The sequence below is a fragment of the Schistocerca serialis genome, chromosome 2 (assembly GCF_023864345.2).
Source record: "Schistocerca serialis cubense isolate TAMUIC-IGC-003099 chromosome 2, iqSchSeri2.2, whole genome shotgun sequence".
Classification (NCBI taxonomy): Eukaryota; Metazoa; Arthropoda; class Insecta; order Orthoptera; family Acrididae; genus Schistocerca; species Schistocerca serialis.
The window spans coordinates 870557538-870579918 of NC_064639.1; the positions used below are offsets into that span (position 1 = coordinate 870557538).

Here is a 22381-nt window from a genome sequence, read left to right on the forward strand (position 1 = left end):
GCCGTTCTGCCCTAGTCCGAAGATTTACTGTCACTGCCAGGGTAATAGCTCTAAAAACAAGTGGATCCTCCATGTGCAATATGCTGTATAAATGTAAATTTCGATATACATATACCAGTGTAATCAAGTGTCGTAAAATAAAACTGTTGCGTCTGTAATTCAGAACAGTACTAACCTACATTAGTGAAAAACTATTACTTAATACATAATGGCAGAAAACAATTTCTTTATAAATAGGAACCTTGAGTTCACAAATAATTTGAACGTATGACGCTTCAGTACATCATACAGTCGCCCTTGAGTTGCGCGCGGTAGAACGAACGACTTTACAACGCATCAGGACATAAGACATCTACAGGGTTATTACAAATGATTGAAGCGATTTCACAGCTCTACAATAACTTTATTATTTGAGATATTTTCACAATGCTTTGCACACACATACAAAAACTCAAAAAGTTTTTTTAGGCATTCACAAATGTTCGATATGTGCCCCTTTAGTGATTCGGCAGACATCAAGCCGATAATCAAGTTCCTCCCACACTCGGCGCAGCATGTCCCCATCAATGAGTTCGAAAGCATCGTTGATGCGAGCTCGCAGTTCTGGCACGTTTCTTGGTAGAGGAGGTTTATACACTGAATCTGTCACATAACCCCACAGAAAGAAATCGCATGGGGTTAAGTCGGGAGAGCGTGGAGGCCATGACATGAATTGCTGATCATGATTTCCACCACGACCGATCCATCGGTTTTCCAATCTCCTGTTTAAGAAATGCCGAACATCATGATGGAAGTGCGGTGGAGCACCATCCTGTTGAAAGATGAAGTCGGCGCTGTCGGTCTCCAGTTGTGGCATGAGCCAGTTTTCCAGCATGTCCAGATACACGTGTCCTGTAACGTTTTTTTCGCAGAAGAAAAAGGGGCCGTAAACTTTAAACCGTGAGACTGCATAAAACACGTTAACTTTTGGTGAATTGCGAATTTGCTGCACGAATGCGTGAGGATTCTCTACCGCCCAGATTCGCACATTGTGTCTGTTCACTTCACCATTAAGAAAAAATGTTGCTTCATCACTGAAAACAAGTTTCGCACTGAACGCATCCTCTTCCATGAACTGTTGCAACCGCGCCAAAAATTCAAAGCGTTTGACTTTGTCATCGGGTGTCAGGGCTTGTAGCAATTGTAAACGGTAAGGCTTCTGCTTTAGCGTTTTCCGTAAGATTTTCCAAACCGTCGGCTGTGGTACGTTTAGCTCCCTGCTTGCTTTATTCGTCGACTTCCGCGGGCTACGCGTGAAACTTGCCCGCACGCGTTCAACCGTTTCTTCGTTCACTGCAGGTCGACCCGTTGATTTCCCCTTGCAGAGGCATCCAGAAGCTTTAAACTGCGCATACCATCGCCGAATGGAGTTAGCAGTTGGTGGATCTTTGTTGAACTTCGTCCTGAAGTGTCGTTGCACTGTTATGACTGACTGATGTGAGTGCATTTCAAGCACGACATACGCTTTCTCGGCTCCTGTCGCCATTTTGTCTCACTGCGCTCTCGAGCGCTCTGGCGGCAGAAACCTGAAGTGTGGTTTCAGCCGAACAAAACTTTATGAGTTTTTCTACGTATCTGTAGTGTGTAGTGACCATATGTCAATGAATGGAGCTACAGTGAATTTATGAAATCGCTTCAATCATTTGTAATAGCCCTGTACTTTCTTTTCGCGCGTAGTCTGCTGCTGCGCATACGCGCTAGGTATATCCCGCGTAGATGGTGTCATAGGTCGGAAGTGAACCAGTCTGTAGTTACAGGTATGCACGTTAGGGGCGTTGGTGCATAGGTGTACGGTTTAGGCACATGGTGTAATACGGGCTTTAAGTTCTTATACATTTGTGAAAAAGCTGTTTTTGTAATTATCGAAGAGAACGGTCTATTGACACACAGTCAACACGGATTTAAGAAATATCACAATTAACTCTTTACTCACACGAACTGTTGAGTGCTATTGACAAGGGATTTAAAACTGATTCCGTATTTCTAGATTTCCAGAAGCCTATTGACACCGTACCTCACAAACGGCTTGTAGTGAAATTGCGCGCTTATGGAATAATAGTCTCAGTTATGCGACTGGATTCGTGATTTCCTGTCAGAGAGGTCACAGTTCGTAGTAATTGACGGAGAATCTTCGAGCAAAACAGAAGTGATTTCTGACGTTCTCCAAGGCTCTGTTAGAGGCTCTCAGTTGTTCCTAAGGCCGGTATTACACTATCAAATTTCTTTGTCAAAAATTTGATCAAAGATGTGATCAAATATTCGTCAAATATATTTGACAAAGATCTTTGACGTGGCGGTAAAAAGGAGTATTGCACTGTCATCATACTTTTCGGCAAAGTTCAAGATGGCTGACAACAACTTGTCAACAGCAGTTGCATGTACCACAATTGTACTGTGTGCACATGCGGAAGAGAAGCGGGGGGAAAAAAGGAAACGTACCTGGGTGAAGCCGTGGGTTTTACGACAACACGATAAAAACATTCAACAAAACTTGTTACGTGAGCTTATAGTGGAGGACGTCAAGTAGTACATCAATTACTTAAGAATGGATGAGCATACATTTCTGTATGTGCTCAGTGAAGTGTATCCTCATATCACAAAGCACAATACTCACCTAAGAACTGCTATATCTGCAGAAGACAGGCCCACTGTAACACTTGCTACGGGAGAGGATTAGGTTAGTTTAGATTAGGTCTCCAATCTTCTCAATCTATTTTTGTATTTAGGGTGCCTCACGTTGTAAAGCGCCTCATCAGCTTCATAATCTTTATTAATTTTATAGATGTCAGTACACACCAATTGTATTTACCGGTAATGTTTATAAAACACTACAGATGACAGAACGCTGCAGCGATGCTAGCGCTCCACGTGGTAACATGTCACATTGCAGTGAACAGAAGACAAGCGACTTCTTTGATCAAATCTACAGCGATGCCCTAGATTTGATCAAATATTTGACGACATTTGAGAAAGTTTCCTATTACACGCTCAAATTTCTTTGACAAAGATATTTGACAAAGATATTGGACAAAGACATTTGATAGTGTAAAACCGGCCTTATCTTCATAAACGATTTAGGAGACAATATGAGCAGCCGTCTTTGGTTGTTTGCAGATGGCTCAAATGGTTCAAATGGCTCTGAGCACTATGGGACTTAACATCTATGGTCATCAGTCCCCTAGATGTTAGAACTACTTAAACCTAACTAACCTAAGGACATCACACAGCACCCAGCCATCACGAGGCAGAGAAAATCCCTGACCCCGCCGGGAATCGAACCCGGGAACCCGGGCGTGGGAAGCGAGAGTTTACAGATGATGCTGATGTTTATCGTCTAGTAAAGTCATGAGTAGATCAATACAAACTGCAAAAAGATTTAGATACGATATCTGTATGGTGTGAAAATGTGAAATTGACCCTAAATAATGAAAAGTATGAAGTCATCTACATGAGTGCTAAAAGGAATCCGTTAAACTTCGGTTGCATGATAAATCAGTCAAATCTAAAGGCCGTAAATCCAACTAAATACCTAGAAATTACAATCACGGATAACTTAAACTTCAAAGAACACATACAAAATGTTGAGGATAAGGCGAACCAAACACTATGTTTTGTTGGCAGAACACTTAGAAGATGTAACATATCTACTAAAGAGACTGTCTACATTACGCTTGTCCGTCATCTTTCGGAGTACTGCTGTGCGTTGTGGGATCCTTACTGAGTACTATTAACGGAGCACATCGAGCAAGGTCAAAGAAGAGCAGCACGTTTTGTATTATCGGGAAATAGGGCGTCATTGAAATGATACAGGATTCGGGATGGACATTATTAAAACAAAGTCGTTTCTCGTTGCGGTGGGAGCTTCTCACGAAATTTCAACCACCAACTTTCTCCTTTGAATGCGAAAATATTTTGTTGGCGCCGGCCTACATAGGGAGAAACGATCATCATAACAAAATAAGATAAATCAGAGTCCGCACTGAAAGATAAAGGTGTTTGTTTTTTCCGCTCGCTGTTTGACATTGGAATAATAGAAAATTATTGTGAAGGCCGGTCGATGAATCCTCTCCCAGGCACTCAAGTGTAATTTTGAGAGTATCCATGTACATGTAGATCTAGATGGTCAGGCATGGACGATGAGCGCCAATACAGGCTGTTTTTTTTCCCACCAATGGCAAGAAATGAAGCTAACACAAATAAAGGATATCTAAACCCCTTCTCCTCATCCTATCAGATAACGAAAACAGTTTCTTTCACTGGCATATAAGAAATTAACTTTTTCTCATTCAGCAGTCATCAGAGAGACTATTTGCAACAGCGGTCGAAACTTTGGAGAACGGTGTGGTTGGAAATAAAGTACAGGCTTTGTACGCCGCGATCGCAGCAAAGTAACTTTTATTGTTTCAAGATGCCCGGTTTCAACAGTCTTATACTGCAATCGTCTAATCTAAGGGGCGAACACGAAGATAATGAAGAGGGGGGGGGAGGAAGTAAAATTAATTTCACCTATTATATGAAATACAAAATTTTACGTACCTTATAGAACTTGTTACAAAAGTGCAATGCTACATTACATGAAGTCAAAGCACAAAAGGCACTCCACACATACACATATCTTCATAAAATGTACACAGCTGATAACAACCTCATACCGTCCCTTGCACAATCGGCATCGGACATGACTCTTCCAAGTTTGCCGCGCAGACGGAGTGTTAACACAAAGGCGGCAAATCCGCTACAAAGTTTCCTATCTCGCCGCGGCGCACCGTTGGGGCGCGTAAGTAGTATACGCTAAATGTCCACATGGCGTGCTTCCAAGCAATTGATAGGGGTGCACCAAAAATAAAGGTGGAGTTGGATTTTTACAAAAAATGTCTGATACAGCTATACAGAATACCAAGTGACCATAAATTTACTATTACCATGGTCTTACATTCCATATAAAGTCTATACGAGCTTACGGAATATCGGACCAGGTTTGTGATTGGATTCAGGATTTCCTAGAAGAAAGAACACAACATGTCATTCTTAACGGTTCAAAATCTGCAGATGTAGAGGTAATTTCGGGAGTACCGCAGGGAAGCGTGATAGGACCTTTATTGTTTACAATATACATAAATGACTTAGTTGACAACATCGGTAGCTCCGTGAGGCTATTTGCAGATGACACGGTTGTCTACAAGAAAGTAGCAACATCAGAAGACTCGTACGTACTCCAGGAGGACCTGCAGAGGATTAATGCATGGTGCGACAGCTGGCAGCTTTCCCTAAACGTAGATAAATGTAATATAATGCGCATACATAGGGGCAGAAATCCATTCCAGTACGATTATGCCATAGGTGGTAAATCATTGGAAGCGGTAACGACCGTAAAATACTTAGGAGTTACTATCCGGAGCGATCTGAAGTGGAATGATCACATAAAACAAATAGTGGGAAAAGCAGGCGCCAGGTTGAGATTCATAGGAAGAATTCTAAGAAAATGTGACTCATCGACGAAAGAAGTAGCTTACAAAACGCTTGTTCGTCCGATTCTTGATTATTGCTCATCAGTATGGGACCCTTACCAGGTTGGATTAATAGAAGAGATAGACATGATCCAGCGAAAAGCAGCGCGATTCGTCATGGGGACATTTAGTCAGCGCGAGAGCGTTACGGAGATGCTGAACAAGCTCCAGTGGCGGACACTTCAAGAAAGGCGTTACGCAATACGGAGAGGTTTATTATCGAAATTACGAGAGAGCACATTCCGGGAAGAGATGGGCAACATATTACTACCGCCCACATATATCTCGCGTAATGATCACAACGAAAAGATCCGAGAAATTAGAGCAAATACGGAGACTTACAAGCAGTCGTTCTTCCCACGCACAATTCGTGAATGGAACAGGGAAGGGGGGATCAGATAGTGGTACAATAAGTACCCTCCGCCACACACCGTAAGGTGGCTCGCGGAGTATAGATGTAGATGTATAGTCTTACAGTGTGAAAATTACAGTAATATTTTTTTTTTAACTAACCCATATCTTCAAGCAACAAAGCAACACGACGCAAAGAGAAAGTCGCGATGGTGTGAGCGCGAATGCTAAGCCGGCTTGACCAGGAAGGATCCCACAAACTGTCACACATGAAAAGGTTTAAGTGTACACAAAAACCACGTGGAGCTTAACTTACTTCAAGAATCATCTAATTCAGATGAAAGCCTATTTGGTGCGAGCTGTCCTTTACAGAGTCACATCGAAATTATGTATAGCATAAAAAGTAATGCAGACAACTACAAAAAAATTAAAGGTATAAAAAAAATGTGTGGTGAATAGTTGATGACAGTGCATGAGGATGTCTGTAATCCATGCGGTGTGTCAGAAACTAGTATTTAAACAAATAGCAATGACGAAAACCGAGTAGCTGGGCTGAGTCCGAGCTCCATTTTTAGTATTCTGGCTAAGGCATGAGACGGAATCTGTTGTATCCACAACCACCACATGCTAATACGATTACAAAGCTGCAAATTAAATCACTAGACGGACACATGATAATTGACTGCAATATGAGATACCCACTGCGTAGTGTGTATTCCTTATATATTGAAGCGAAAAGAAACTGGTATAGGCATGCGTATTCAGATACACAGATATGTAAACCGGCAGAATACGGCGCTGCGGTCGGCAACGCCTATATATGACAACAAGTGTCTGGCGCAATTGTTACATCAGTTACTGCTGCTACAATGGCAGGTTATCAAGATTTAAGTGAGTTTGAACGTGGTGTTATAGTTCGCTCACGAGCGATGGGGCACAGCATCTCCGAGTTAAGGATGAAGTGGGGATTTTCCCGTACGACCATTTCAAAAGGTTCAAATGGCTCTGAGCACTATGGGACTTAACATCTGAGGTCATCAGTTTCCTAGAACTTAGAACTACTTAAACCTAACTAACCTAAGGACATCACACTCATCCATGCCCGAGGCAGGATTCGAACCTGCGACCGTAGCGGTCGCGCGGTTCCAGACTGAAGCGCCTAGAACCGCTCGGCCACAAAGGCCGGCCGTACGACCATTTCACGAGTGTACCGTGAATATCAGGAATGGGTTAAATATCAAATCTCCGACATCACTGGGCCCGGAAAAAGATCCTGAAAGAACGGGACCACGACGACTGAGGAGAATCGTTTAACGTGACTGAAGTGCAGCCCTTCCCTTCCAACATTGGACTGCTGATGACAGGAAACATGTTGCCTCGTCGGACTACTCTCGTTTCAAATTGTATCGAGCGGATGGACGTGTGCAGGTATGGAGACAACCAATCCATGGACCCTGCTTATCAGCATGGGACTGTTCAAGCTAGTCGCGGCTCTGTAATGGTGTGGGGCGTGTGCAATTGGAGTGATGTGGGACCCCTGATACGTCTAGATATGACTCTGATAGGTGAGACGCTCGTAAGCATCCTGTCCGATTACCTGCATCCATTCATGTCCATTGTGAATTTCGACGGACTTGGGCAATCAGCAGGACAATGCGACACCCCACAAGTCCGGAATTGCTATTGAGTGGCTCCAGGAACTCACTTAAGAGTTTAAACACTTCCGCTGGCCACCAAACTCCCGCAACATGAACATTATAAGTATAACTGGGATGCCTTGCAACGTGATGTTCAGAAGAGATCTCCACCCCATCGTACTCTTAGGATTTATGGATAGTCCTGCAGGATTCATGGTGTCAGTTCTCTCCAGCACTACTTCAGACATTGGTCGAGTCCATGCAACGTCGTGTTGCGGCAGTTCTGTGTGCTCGTCGGGGCCCCACACGATATTAGGCAGGTCTACCATTTTCTTTGGCGTTTCGGTGCAGAAGGAGCATTCTGAATTCTAGAAACGTTCCACTGTAAATTATCAGCTCTGAGTTAATCCATCTAATCCAGGTGCTTTTATGTTTATTGGTTACTTGACGCCTGTTTTAATTCTGTTCAAAATGGTTGAAATGGCTCTGAGCACTATGGGACTCAACTGCTGTGGTCATCAGTCCCCTAGAACTTAGAACTACTTAAACCTAACTAACCTAAGGACATCACACACATCCATGCCAGAGGCAGGATTCGGACCTGCGACCGTAGCAGTCGCACGGTTCCGGACTGCGCGCCAAGAACCGCGAGACCACCGCGGCCGGCTTTTAATTCTGTCACATCTATTAGAGCTGTCTTTTCCTCTGCTTCCTCTTCCGTAGGAACTTCTGAATCAGGCTTCTACCAGAATTTCATGCAGTGATTTATCCAATCTTATGAAGGAATGATATTTATATTTGCAGTATTCTTGTCTGTTGTTTTTAGCTGCCTGATCCGTTTATGTGCTACTTCCTGTCTACCGTGTATGCCATGTTATATTCTGCTTATACATGTATCCCATGAGGGTCTGTGTGCGTGTCTTACCATTTTGTTGATTTCGTTTCAGATTTCTTTATATTTTTCTTTAGCTTCCTCAGTCTGTTTACGTAAGAACACCTAGAGATGGGCAAACTCGTTCATCTTTGGGAACTAGTTCACTGGTAATCCCACTTTTTTGGAAACCGTTCATTTTTACTCGTTCACCGTTCATTTGTGTTTTTGTTATATGGTTCTTATGAAAAATTAGTAGCATAAGTGAATGAAGATGAAAGGCGCCAAGAAGGGGCACTTGCCTCCCACCTGCAGTACAGAGTTCTTATTCATAACAGAATTCTGACACACTTGTAATTTTCGTGATTCTGCAAAACCTCTCGTTCAGCCAACTATAGCGTTATGTGGCTGATCGCAGTGAAATAATATAAGGTAGCGCACGAAAAACCGGCCCCGAGTACAGACTGCTCGACAGTTACGCACGATTTGTTGACCGCTACGAACAGAATAGATAAACATGTAATAATTAGACAGTGAAGAAATAACAAAAAAGCTAATGCGAACAACAACTTCGAAACAATAGACGATGATTGGTGGGCGACAATGAGCAGTCTAGTACTTGGGGCCGACTTTTCGTGCGCCACCCTGTACCACTGCAATGATATTGTATAAGTTATCATATTCTCTTTACAAAATGTGCCACCAGACACTCGATTAGGGAGCGCGGGCTTCATTCGGATGTAAGTCGGCCTGCCTGCCGTAACAATGAACATTCCCTTTTACGTTGGATCACGCACATTCTAGATCAGTTTCAAACCTTTTTTTGACTCTGAACTTCTGCTTCTTTTCGTATTCTATTCAGCGTCCACGACCGGTAATTAAAATGTATTCTATAATTACGTAAATTACATAAAAATTTCGTGGTTTGTAATACCGTACATTCATTTTTTCAGGTAACAAAACGGCATATCAGCTTCCTTCACTATTTCGATAAATAGCAGAAGAAATACTTGTAAAAAGGCAAGATTTTATTGTTATTACACGTGCAAAGGAAGTCGTCACGGCACACACGATTGGCCATTTTTCGTAATTTTTTGATCCAAGGTAAAAGAGCATGTTCACTGTTATGGAAGGCAGACCGACTTACAACCGAATGAAGACCGCGCTCCATAATCGAGTGTCTCGTGTCACATTTTGTAAAGAGAATATGATAACTTCTGAAATATTATTTCAGTGGTACAGGGTGGCGCAGGAAAAATCGGCCCCGAGTACTAGACTGCTCATTGTCGCCCACCAATCGTCATCTATTGTTTCGAAGTAGTTGTTTGCAGTAGCTTATTTGTTATTTCTTCGCTGCCTAATTATTACTTGTTTATCTATTCTGCACGTAGCGGTCAACAAATCGTGCGCAATTGGCGAGCAGTCTGTACTCGGGGCCGGTTATTCGTGCGCCACCTTATATTAGTTCACTGCAATCAGCCAGGTTCAAGAGTGGAAAATAAACTTCTAGGTCAAAGGATACTAATGTTAAGATTCGCCGACGACATTGCTATTCACAGTGAAAAGACAGGAAGAATTAAAGCAGCTGTTGAATGGAATGGTTCAAATGGCTCTGAGCACTATGGGACTTAACATCCGAGGTCATTAGTCCCCTAGACATAGAACTACTTAAACCTAACTAACCTAAGGACATATACACACATCCATGCCCGAGGCAGGATTCGAACCTGCGACCGTAGCAGCAGAGCTGTTCCAGACTGAAGCGCCTAGAAGAGTTCGGCAACCGTGGCCGGCTGAATGGAATGAATAGACTAATGTGTACAGAATATGAGTTGAGAGTAATTCGAAGAAAGCCGACAGTAATTAAAGTTGCAGAAATGAGAAAGGAGATAAAGTTTTAAAATCATAAGCCGGCCGGAATGACCGTGCGGTTCTAGGCGCTTCAGTTTGGAAGCGCGTGACCGCTACGGTCGCAGGTTCGAATCCTGCCTCGCGCATGAATGTGTGTGACGTCCTTAGGTTAGTTAGGTTTAAGTAGTTCTAGGGGACTGATGACCTCAGATGTTAAGTCCCATAGTGCTCAGAGCCATTTGAACCATTTTTTTTTAACATCATAAATGGTGATAATGGAAATGTCGTGTGGCTAGGGCCTCCCGTCGGGTAGACCGTTCGCCTGGTGCAGGTCTTTCGATTTGACGCCACTTCGGCGACCTGCGCGTCGATGGGGATGAAATGATGATGATTCACGAGATACATGAAGATAAGGGATTCCGCTACCTAGGCAGCAATATAACCCATGACGGACGGAGCAAGGAGGACATGAAACGCAGAATAGCACTGGAAGAAAGGCCATTCCTGGGCAAGAGAAGTCTACTAGTATCAAACAAAGGCCTTAATTTAAGGAAGAAATTCATGAGAATGTTCGTTTGGAGCACAGCATTGTATGGTAGTGAGACATGTATTGCAGGAAAACCGGAACAGAAGAGAATAGAAGCATTTGAGATGTGGTCCAACAGGTGAATTCTGAAAATTTGGTGGACTGATAAGCTGAGGAATGAGGTTCTCCGAAGAATCGGCGTGGAAACGAATATATGGAAAACACTGACAAGAAGGGACAGAATGGTAGGACACCTTATGACACCAGGGATTAACTTCCATGTACTAGAGGGAGCTGCAGAGGGCCAAAATGTAGAAGAAGACGGAGACTGGAATACATCTAGCAGATAATTGACGACGGAGGTTGCAAAGGGCTACTCTGAGATGAGAAGGTTGGCATAGGACAGAAATTCGTAGCGGGCCGTGTCAAACCAGTCAGAAGATGATTCATGAAAAAAGAAAAAAAAAATCTGTGACCCGACGTTGGTCGAACACACTATTAAGCAAGTGGTAACTGTTTTGCCTAAGCAGTATATCTGTGTAGGTACAAACATTCGGATTTTAGTATCCTTAGGCGAGAATACATTTTTAAGTACAGAATTTAATATTTCTGATTTCTATGTGTGGTATTCAGTTTCTGCACGAGACTGACCAAAAAGAAAAATATAGGGGTGCTTGGGATGGATTCAGTGACTATAACTGCGACGGCAACAGCTCGTTATGGCCTCACGCAGTGTTTTATTTGCAACTGCACTTGCAACCAAGTGTGCAGCTGTGGTATTACACTATTCGCAGCCAGTGCCAGGATGCTTTTTACTAATATCGCGTTTGTGTACAAGTGTTCCTTACAAAATTCGAAATCATTATGTCCTAAATTGTCCACCACCAAACGTCACAATGTCTGCTGGTAGTTACCGTAGAAATGACGCCGAAGGTTCCGCTGCAGCCGTACCACCAAAGCCCGAATCCTAGACGCGCTCTGTCTATGAAGCGCTCGTCGTCGTCGTGGCGTAGGCCGTGTAGGAATGGCCATTTCATCTCCATGTCTTCAACTGTCTCCTGTCATTGCCTTTCATCGCGGTAGATCTGAAATCATTGACAGATAAAAGCGGTGAAAAATTACTATATACGGATATTTAGGGAAGCATGTTTTTTTATGGTACACAGTTTCGGTACATGGTGGCATATTATATGCTGGAGGAAACAGTGCTCTGATCATTATAATCTGCAAATGTTTTATTCAGCAATACAGACACCGTTTCGGGTCTGATATAACCGCCTGCTGAAGTAGGTGAAGTGCTCTTTACCGTCACGACATGGTTAGCAGCATGCATCATAGTTCTAAATCCGAGATATTAAACAAACCCTAGTCCAAATACCAACGCATACCGTATAGATGTAGTTCAGTACATCCTGGAACACATGCACGGGTGGCCCTTGCTATATTTTACCGAATGTGCTGTAGTAATGACATTACGACAGTGTAATGACGCTACATCAGAATATTTCTGTCACAGGCCTAGAGCGGTAATGTGTCGGCGAGGTAATTCAAACAGACGCCAGAAACACGTTTCAAAATAGTCCGACGGAAATGCAAAGTGTCAGCTACCATGAGACAGCAGTCCGCTATTTATCAACCTTCGTGGAGATGTTCATCACGTAACGAGTATTAAAACATACTATTTTCATTCCATTCGGAACTTATTTCCGTCATCAGCATCGGCGTGATCTCTACTGGCAAGACGACATACTTGCATTCGTCATGACATGGAAGCAAACAGCCTCCAAAGGTCATTCTGAGGTATTTCTTGCCATGCCTGAAACTCGTGCTGCCAGTTCATGAAGATTGCTGGATCGAGACTGATCTTCCCATTGCATACCCGACGTGCTGCGCTGAATGAATCAGGGGACTGGGCAGATCAGTCTAAGACCCGTACATTCCTCAAGGTGTTTGTGGTGCAACCGCACAGTCTAGGACCCGTACATTCCTCAAGGTGTTTGTGGTGCAACCGCAGTGTGAGGTCTTACATTATCCTACTGAAATATGTCACTAGATATTCTGTGTAAAAGTATGCCTCTAAGCAGCTTATATAGATTATAGTTTCCTTGATTATTTTCTTCTGTTCATTATCTTTAGTACTAAATGTCTATACATTCAAATTATACAGCTGTCTAAACATATTTATCTATTTAGCATATGGCTAGCATCACATCATACAAGGAAACGATTTTTCTTTAAAAATAAATATGTATGTATTTGACACATAGGAAGGAAAGTCATTATTATATTTTGATAAATTTCCTGTATTTACGAACCACAGAAGGTCGTAGGATATAATGGAACATACTATTATTACTATTATTTTGTCTTTCTTTTCTTTTTTCCTCGTTCTTTTCAGAGAAGTTCTCCAATTTTTTAGATTCATCTAGCGGGTGGACGTTTGACGAGTTGCACCGCATTGGTATCGTTCAGAAGAGTGTATTCTAATTGTGCGTTAGAAAATATTAAAAATTCATATCGAGATAGCAAAGTTTATTCATTCATTCGTGCCGACCATACCCGTCTTCATATCACCGCAACGCGCCGAGAATCCTGCATCAAGAGGATCGAAGCCAACAAGAAGAATTCGCGTTAGCAGAGGAGGGGCGATCCGGAGCCAATATTGTCATACCAAATTTCCAAGCATAATAGCAGTAACAAAACAGATGCACGCAAATTTAATAATGTTAGATACTGAATATGTGTACGTAATCTTGAAGGTCTGCTTATATTAGCGCCAGTTATAGTTCACCCAGAATATGAATACCTTCCAATACTTTTTTAATCATTCTTTCAAAATTTTCCTGTTTTAATTATTTAAGCAGCAAATTATATACATGGAAAGTGCATTTCTCTATAAAAGACAAAACTCTGTATGAAGTCACCATTAAGGTATAAAATAATTCTTGCAAATTCTTTGACTTCATCAGTAGGACTGCATCAGAGAATACTTAGGTTTATTAGTGAAAACACATATAAAACTGCTTTAATTGAAAGATATCGATACAAACAAAATTCCGATTTTGAAATTTTTTTCTTTTATAATTTTGCTAAGCATTATTTACAATGGAGTGAAATGAAATGCCCATTGCTGAAAATTCGTTACGAGATGCAATATGCCAAGATGGCGGAAATCCGAGCTTGGCAATAGTTGAAGTAATGCGCCAACTCGTGAATGGCCGATGGCTGCCAGAGTAATCAGGTTCACGTCCCATTATTAAAAAACGATGACACTGGTAATATAACTAGTCATGATCTCACTTTTATGACACTCGATGAGGCAATTTCTCAGTTCTCACCTGGAAACATTTTCCCAAATAGTGAAACTGAAGCGCGCGACAGCGAAACTTCCTCTGGCTATTTGCTCACCACGTCGCGAACGCAAGAACAGTTAACAGTTGAAGAAAACAACGTAAATACTGGTGACACACACAATTTGACACAACTCATGCAACTAACAACACAACAGCTTACAAAACAACAAGAATTTCAGGAAAATGTAGGATAACAGTTTACACAGCAAAATAAGGCATTTAACGATTTCAAGAATAGTATTAGTCAACAGTTCAGTGAGGTGAGCAAAACTATGAATTATCTGACGAATTATCCGGTAAGTTCACAGAGCTCGGTAAACAACTAAAACAAGAAATAATTACCGACATGTCCCGTAATATACATTAACGGAAAAAGTAACATCCGTAGATTGTAAACAGGAACAACATGCAAGTGGGTTGCAAAAGCTTACTGAAGCATATTCTCAAATTCAGGAGACGCAATCCCAAGTCGATGCGTCGGTAAAAAATGTGACGAACGCCGTCAGCGAGTCGCAAGACGTATGCAGAAACCTACGTACAGAAATACACAAATTGAGTCTAAGAGTAGATCAGTTAAGTTTAGAGGCAGCATTTCCCAAAAAACAGAGAGATAAGTTATGTGCAGATGTAAAGGAAATAACTGAAAAAGCTGAAGCCTGGATGCTCGATAACGGCAGCACCCTTGTTGAAAAGGTAGTGTCAGAATGCAAAATTTATGCAGATAATGTAGAACAAACTCTAAAAGAGTAAAATAAGTCAACTTCTAGCTAAAACAGACTCGGATTTAAACGAAGCAGAGGAAAGGTTACGAGGCAGTGTTGCTAAAACTACTGACATTTCAAAACAACGTATGACGGAAAACAAACCTATGATTTTAGAGAAGTTAGATACCTTCACTGGTTACCCACGATACGGGGTTAACCCGTCGAAGGAAAGTAGCGAAGGTTGCACAATGCAACAACACTTGCCGGCAGTTGCACCTGTCGAACAAGCGCGGTTACCATGCGCTGCCCCACAAGCGAACATAAACACGCATGTCACTGGCAGCGCGGTGTGTTTGTCAACATTACTTGCAGATGAGGGATTACTTAGGCATCGACAATTTCCGATATTTACTTTTGAAGGGAAAAGAACACACCCTGTGGTCTTTATCAGAGCATTTCGTAATGTTTTACCTCGTACCTGGACCGAAGCCCATAAAATTAGATTTGTTGTTGGATACATACAGGGTGACGTTCTGCTATGGGTTACGGACATGGCGGAACGTTGCCACTACAGTTTGAGAGGGCATTTCTGGATAAGTATTGGCCACAGGAAGTACAAGAGAGGCTCAGGCGTGAAGTATTCAACCCAGCTCCGTTCAATAGCAAGTAAGGAAACTTAAAAGGCTCTGGCTCTGAGCACTGTGGGACTTAACATCTGTGGTCATCAGTCCCCTAGGCTTAGAACTACTTAAACCTAACTAACCTAAGGACATCACACACATCCATGCCCGAGGCAGGATTCGAACCTGCGACCATAGTGGTCACGCGGTTCCAGACTGAAGCGCCTAGAACCGCACGGCCACACCGGCCGGCTAAGGAAACTTAAGCGCCTATTTTGAAAAATATTTGAATAAAACCAGATAGTGGACGAACCCCGTATCTCAAGCACACGTGCTGAAAATTTTAAAGAGTCGTCTTCCTGCCCACATTAGGGAAAAACTCATTACCATTCCGGAACACAACACCGAATACTTTCTATCTGTACTGGACTCAATAGATTTAATATATGAAGAGAGACCAGTAAAACTGAAGCCTGTTAATACGTCGATAGCGACACAGAGATTTACGGATCAACAAGTAAACAACGGATTCGTAGTACAACACGGATGGCAACCTTACCCCTCACAGACCTATGGTAGTGGTAACAGCAATCACAACGGCAGTTGACCAAGCCGTAAATACAAAGGTGGATATAAAAGAAATGGGCAAAAATTTAGAAAAAACAATTACACTGGGCGAGAACCGTATGGCCAGCCTGTACAATATGTACAGACACAAGCTTTCGGCAATAATCAGCCGACCGCTTGGCAAGCGCCAAACAATAACAGACAACCGAATAACCCCACAAGCAGCGGAATTCGGCCAGCAAAGTAACATACATATGCTGAATAACACGCAAAGGCAAAAAGCATTTCAGTAGAGAGCCTCTCAGGACAATAATTGGCGTGACCATACACCAAGGCTCAACATAGTGGAAGTTACGCCTAACCTAGAGGTCGATGCCACCGTGACCCCGGAAAATTTGAACCGCTCACGGTACGCCCCCGTTCTGTGACCTTGGAGGGGAGTGGGGGCACGAGCTTGATCGACAATTGCTTTATCAGATACGATCATGGTAATGATGTAAGAGATGATCTGTGTCAAGGTAATGAGGGTACGCAGAAAAACTGGACACAGGACAAGGTACAAACTACTATTAAAGACAAAATATTTGATCCTGATGTACCCATTGTGCTTGACACAGGTGCCACAACTAATTTGGTGTCATAGGGATTCTTTGAAGAATTTAGGAAACGTGGACGTATACCTACACTGCCAGTGCAAAATTGCAATGTACAAACTGGCACTGGTCAGAAATTGAAAGGAGTCAAGATACAAGCCTTAATTCCCGTACAATTAGGACAGTTTTCTGTACGATGCACTTTTCTGATAGTAGAGAAATACACACACAATACTTGGGGCCATTATGGCACTACACAATGCACTGATAAAGTAGCTAAATATTGTTATTTCCCCAACATTAGACGAAGAATACTACAGATAGTAAGAAAGTGTATTGTTCGCCCGAAAGCAAAACATTCTAACATCTCCAAACAGATAAAACTACATCCCATCGTGGCTAAGAAACCTCTAGAAAATTTACATCAGATGTGGCGGGACCCTATCCCAAAGGTAAAGAGGGAGTAAAATGTATAGTAGGCCTGTGTGATATTTTCACTAAATACGTAAAACTGTATGCCATACAGAAAGTTACAGCCAGTTCAATAATAAGAATTAAAGAGGATTATTTTGTAAGAGTAGGAAAACCATAAGTCATGCACGCCTCATATTTTGTGGGAAGTAAACGGAAAGATTTTGTAGATTCCAACCGAATCAAACACATTTTAGTATCCAAATTTCACCCCGAAGCGTCCCCCATACAAAGAGTGTTTAAGGAATTCAACAGGTTTGTGAGGACCTATATACCTCGTAGTCCGCAGCTCGTGGTCTCGCGTTAGAGTTCTCGCTTCCCGAGCACGGGGTCCCGGGTTCGATTCCCGGCGGGGTCAGGGATTTTCACCTGCCTCGAGATGACTGGGTGTTGTTGTGTCGTCTTCATCATCATCATCATTCATCCCCATTACGGTCGGAGGAAGGCAATGGCAAACCACCTCCACTACGACCTTATCTAGTACGGCATTGCGGTTCTCCCGCATCTTTCCCCTACGCTCTGTCAAGGAGTGAGACATCATCATCATCATCATCATCATCATCATCATCATCATCATCATCATAATATACCTGGTAAACATACCAAGTGGACTGAATATGTCACTCCTTTCTTACAAGTTGTTAACAGCCTTCCCCATACATCAACTGGATTTACACCAAATAGCTGATGTTCAATTGCAAACAGGTAGACGAATGGGAAAAACCTTTACCCAAGATATCGATACCGGAGTTATCACTGGATGATAAAATACGACAAGCAGTAATTAACCTTGAAACATGGGCCAAATATATGAAAGGAATTTACGACAGAAAGCTGAAACGTACAACACAGTTTTACATAGGACAAAAGGTGTTACTTAGAACACATTCCAAAGCCACAAAAACTGGAAAACTGAACCGTAAGTGGCAATTACTATACACCGAACAATATATAATTACCAAAATCCCCTACCCGGGAGCATAAAGATTGGCACACGTGAACACGGGTAAAGACAAGGGCCTTTACCCACACAAAGACTTGAGAACGTTTATATATTGAAGAAGAGGGTATGCAGTAATTTGTACACCTCTGAGTTGTCCATATGTATAGTAATATTAAATTTAGGATGCTGGAAAATCACATACCAGAATTTATGTTGTTAGTTGATAAAGAAAATTTTTGTTTAGGTTTTTTCTTGTATGTCAAATGTATAAATGATAAGGTAAGTGGATATAGCAAGGGAGAATTTTACTTCTACGTATCTAGAGATGACGATACTTTAAACGCAAGGCTTCGCCTTGCACGTAGCCCAGTTGTAAGTTAATAACCGAACTGCCGGCCGCGGTGGTCTCGCGGTTAAGGCGCTCAGTCCGGAACCGCGCGACTGCTACGGTCGCAGGTTCGAATCCTGCCACGGGCATGGATGTGTGTGATGTCCTTAGGTTAGTTAGGTTTAAGTAGTTCTAAGTTCTAGGGGACTGATGACCACAGATGTTAAGTCCCATAGTGCTCAGAGCCATTTTTGAAATAAACGAACTTGTGAAACACACGTTAGCCCGCACTGCAACACAACTCGCCGCGGCGTTAGTGGTAACAGAGCGACGCAGCTCATGAGCATTGGGAAGAAAGCTAGTCAACAAACCGCAAGAGCGTGCGCGCCAGACACAGCTGAAAGTGTTGGAGCATCCAAAACAAACCAACCCTATGAGCTACAGCCTGCGCTAGCATTTTTAAAGCCTACTGCATAAGCTGGGACACAAAAAATTAAGGGAGAGTCTATATACAACTATGACTATCACAATACACACAAATATAAATAAACTGGGGGATTATGTACACGGAAGGGGATCCAAAACTACGAAATATTTACTGACGTTACGTTACTATGTGCCCTATATCTATATATTTACAAATTTAAGTATTGAAAGTGCACGCACTAATTATAGTGAAGGGGGCCAGAAAACCTCTGCTGCAGGTAAACAAGCGAGCACAGTATGAGTGCGAACAGAATAAGAGGTCGAACTACGTTTTGTCTTTCAGATTTGCAATGTTAAGTAGAGACGCACCCGACATTACATGAGTTTGTGATAGCACGACTGCACTGAAGTAAATGAATACATGGCTGAATATATGAAAGAGGTATTAATGCCCATCGAGCCACTGTACACTTATCTATGAAGATTTAGTTTTAAGTTAGTAATAAGTTTTTTTCTTCCAGGGAACGATGCATCGACACATCCTAAAGTGAAGAAAGATAAATGATTGTCGAGTGTTAGGTACCATATAAACATAAGAAAGGGCCGCACCACAAGTAAATATAGTTGTAAGTTTATGATATGTATGAATGTGATAGTGTGAAAATATGTGTAGAAGAATACAGTTGCAGTACGTCACATATCACGACGCTGAACTAAGGTGGAGCACTACCAAGTAATCAAGGGGTCGAAACCTAACTACTGTGAGCGTCGACTACACAAGAAAGCGTCAATCACCTGATTTACATTGAATTTTTTTGTACACGTTTGCTACTTATATAAGCACTGTTTTACGCTCATTGTACATTACATATAGTATTGATAATACACTTCTGTATACCTCAGCATATGAAATGGTTCGTCCGCAGCTCGTGGTCGCGCGGTAGCGTTCTCGCTTCCCGCGCCCGGGTTCCCGGGTTCGATTCCCGGCGGGGTCAGGGATTTTCTCTGCCTCGTGATGACTGGCTATTGTGTGATGTCCTTAGGTTAGTTAGGTTTAAGTAGTTCTAAGTTCTAGGGGACTTATGACCATAGATGTTGAGTCCCATAGTGCTCAGAGCCATTTGAACCATGAAATGGTTATCCTTTATACGATGAACATAATCAATAAATATTGAGGTGCACTCTAAGCACTGAGTAAGTATTCGATACGATTGGTATCGTCAGGTTTGCGTTGTGTTCATAAACAACAAACTATTTTGAGCTTCGGAACACAGTTAAGACCAACAACGAGACGTAACTAAGCACTTAAATGCCTTTCCGTGAAATTTCCTCAACCCTGTAGTGTGTAGAACCTTCCTGGAGAATGCTAGAGAGGCGAGGCCACGTGTAGTTATATAAGTTATAAAAGCAGCGCGTAGAATCTCTATTGTAGCGACTATTGTTTACTTTTTTTAATTCTTTGAACTTGCTAAGTATGATCCGACAAGAAGTCACAATAAATTGAAGTGAAATGTATGTCAACTTTTGCCAAAAAACGGAATCTATTAGTGTATGAATGTTACGTAAAGAGTGTAAAACCAAACGAGAACAAAAACTGTACTCATATAATTGGAACTGAACAATGTAGCGAAATTACGATTTAGCACAATGTACTAAAACGAAATAAGAATCAGATTATAATGTATATAAGCAAGGATAATGGCAAATCAGCAAATGAATAGGATAAGTTTATTCTTGTAGTTGTAATTTTATTTATTTTTTGTCATGTGTATAGCATCTGGAAAGGACACTACAGAAATTTTTGTGTAAGGCAACGGTATGAAAGACGCTCAAAAACAAAGCGCAAAAGCATACGAAACCTGCCTGCAAAGTGTTAAGTGGGCGTGTGAGATATGTGGGTGTGCCCGTGATGAGCTAAAAAACAATACTTCATGTAACATAAGTTTTCCGTGCTCCACAACGTCGTAAAAACACGAATTGTCTGTGCTCGATAACGCCGTAAAACTATGAATTTTCTGTCCTCGACAACGCCGTACAAACATGAATTTTCTGTGCTCGACAATGTCGTAGAAGCGGCAAGAAACTTACCTTAGCGGCGGATGTCGGATGTACGGCTGGTATCCCCACTGAATAAGTGTGAGCGACGAGATGAAATACAGGGTGATTCAAAAAGAATACCACAACTTTAACAATGTGTATTTAATGAAAGAAACATAATATAACCTTCTGTTATACATCATTACAAAGAGTATTTAAAAAGGTTTTTTTTTTTTCACTCAAAAACAAGTTCAAAAGATGTTCAATATGGACCCCTCCAGACACACGAGTAATATCAACCCGATACTCCAACTCGTTCCACACTCTCTGTAGCATATCAGGCGTAACAGTTTGGATAGCTGCTGTTATTTCTCGTTTCAAATCATCAATGGTGGCTGGGAGAGGTGGCCGAAACACCATATCCTTAACATACCCCCATAAGAAAAAATCGCAGGGGGTAAGATCAGGGCTTCTTGGAGGCCAGTGATGAAGTGCTCTGTCACGGGCTGCCTGGCGGCCGATCCATCGCCTCGGGTAGTTGACGTTCGGGTAGTTATGGACAGATAAGTACCAATGTGGTGGCGCTCCATCCTGCTGAAATATGAATTGTTGTACTTCTTGTTCGAGCTGAGGGAACAGCCAATTCTCTAACATCTCCAGATACTGTAGTCCAGTTACAGTAGCACCTTCGAAGAAAAAGGGACCAAAAACTTTATTGGCTGAAATGGCACAGAAATCGATTCTTTTAATCTTATCAGCTGCAGACGATAAGGTTTCATAACTAACCTTTTTCGTAGGACTCTCCATACAGTTGATTGTGGAATTTGCAGCTCTCTGCTAGCTCTGCGAGTCGATTTTCCCGGGCTGCGAACAAATGCTTGCTGGATGCGTGCTACATTTTCATCACTCTGTCTCGGCCGTCCAGAACTTTTCCCTTTGCACAAACACCCATTCTCTGTAAACTGTGTATACCAACGTTTAATACACCACCTAACAGGAGGTTTAACACCATACTTCGTTCGAAATGCACGCTGAACAACTGTTGTCGATTCACTTCTGCCGTACTCAATAACACAAAAAGCTTTCTGTTGAGCGGTCGCCATCTTAGCATCAACTGACGCTGACGCCTAGTCAACAGCGCCTCAAGCGAACAAATGTACAACTAAATGAAACTTTATAGCTCCCTTAATTCGCCGACAGATAGTGCTTAGCTCTGCCTTTTGTCGTTGCGGAGTTTTAAATTCCTAAAGTTGTGGTATTCTTTTTGAATCACCCTGTACTTTCCTCGGGCCACTGATTTGGAAACCAGTTGTCACCGCATCGAAGATTTCACAAAGGATCACGCCGCTGAACACGAGTTTCACAATTTTGTGCAGTAAAGACTACGTGGACGCACGACACGGGCACTCTTGACTTTGTATCAAACACGTGAAACCGGGCAGGGACGGTAACGGACGTCGAGCTGCGCGCGCATGCTTAGCAAGCTAAACACTGGGCAGATACTGACTGACAATATTGGGACTATGCGCTTGCAGCTAACACTTTGTTAGAAAGGAG

General features: G+C 42.3%; 1 protein-coding gene across 1 annotated transcript in view; it reads right to left on the reverse strand.

Moving 5' to 3' along the window:
- Nucleotides 1-22381, reverse strand: part of LOC126456482 (sodium channel protein Nach-like) — a 286210-nt gene that overhangs the window by 204986 nt on the left and 58843 nt on the right. The window contains exon 2 of the mRNA XM_050092232.1: nt 11697-11867. Coding sequence (XP_049948189.1) covers nt 11697-11814 — 118 coding nt within the window. The 5' untranslated portion in view covers nt 11815-11867. The remainder of the gene's footprint in view (nt 1-11696; nt 11868-22381) is intronic.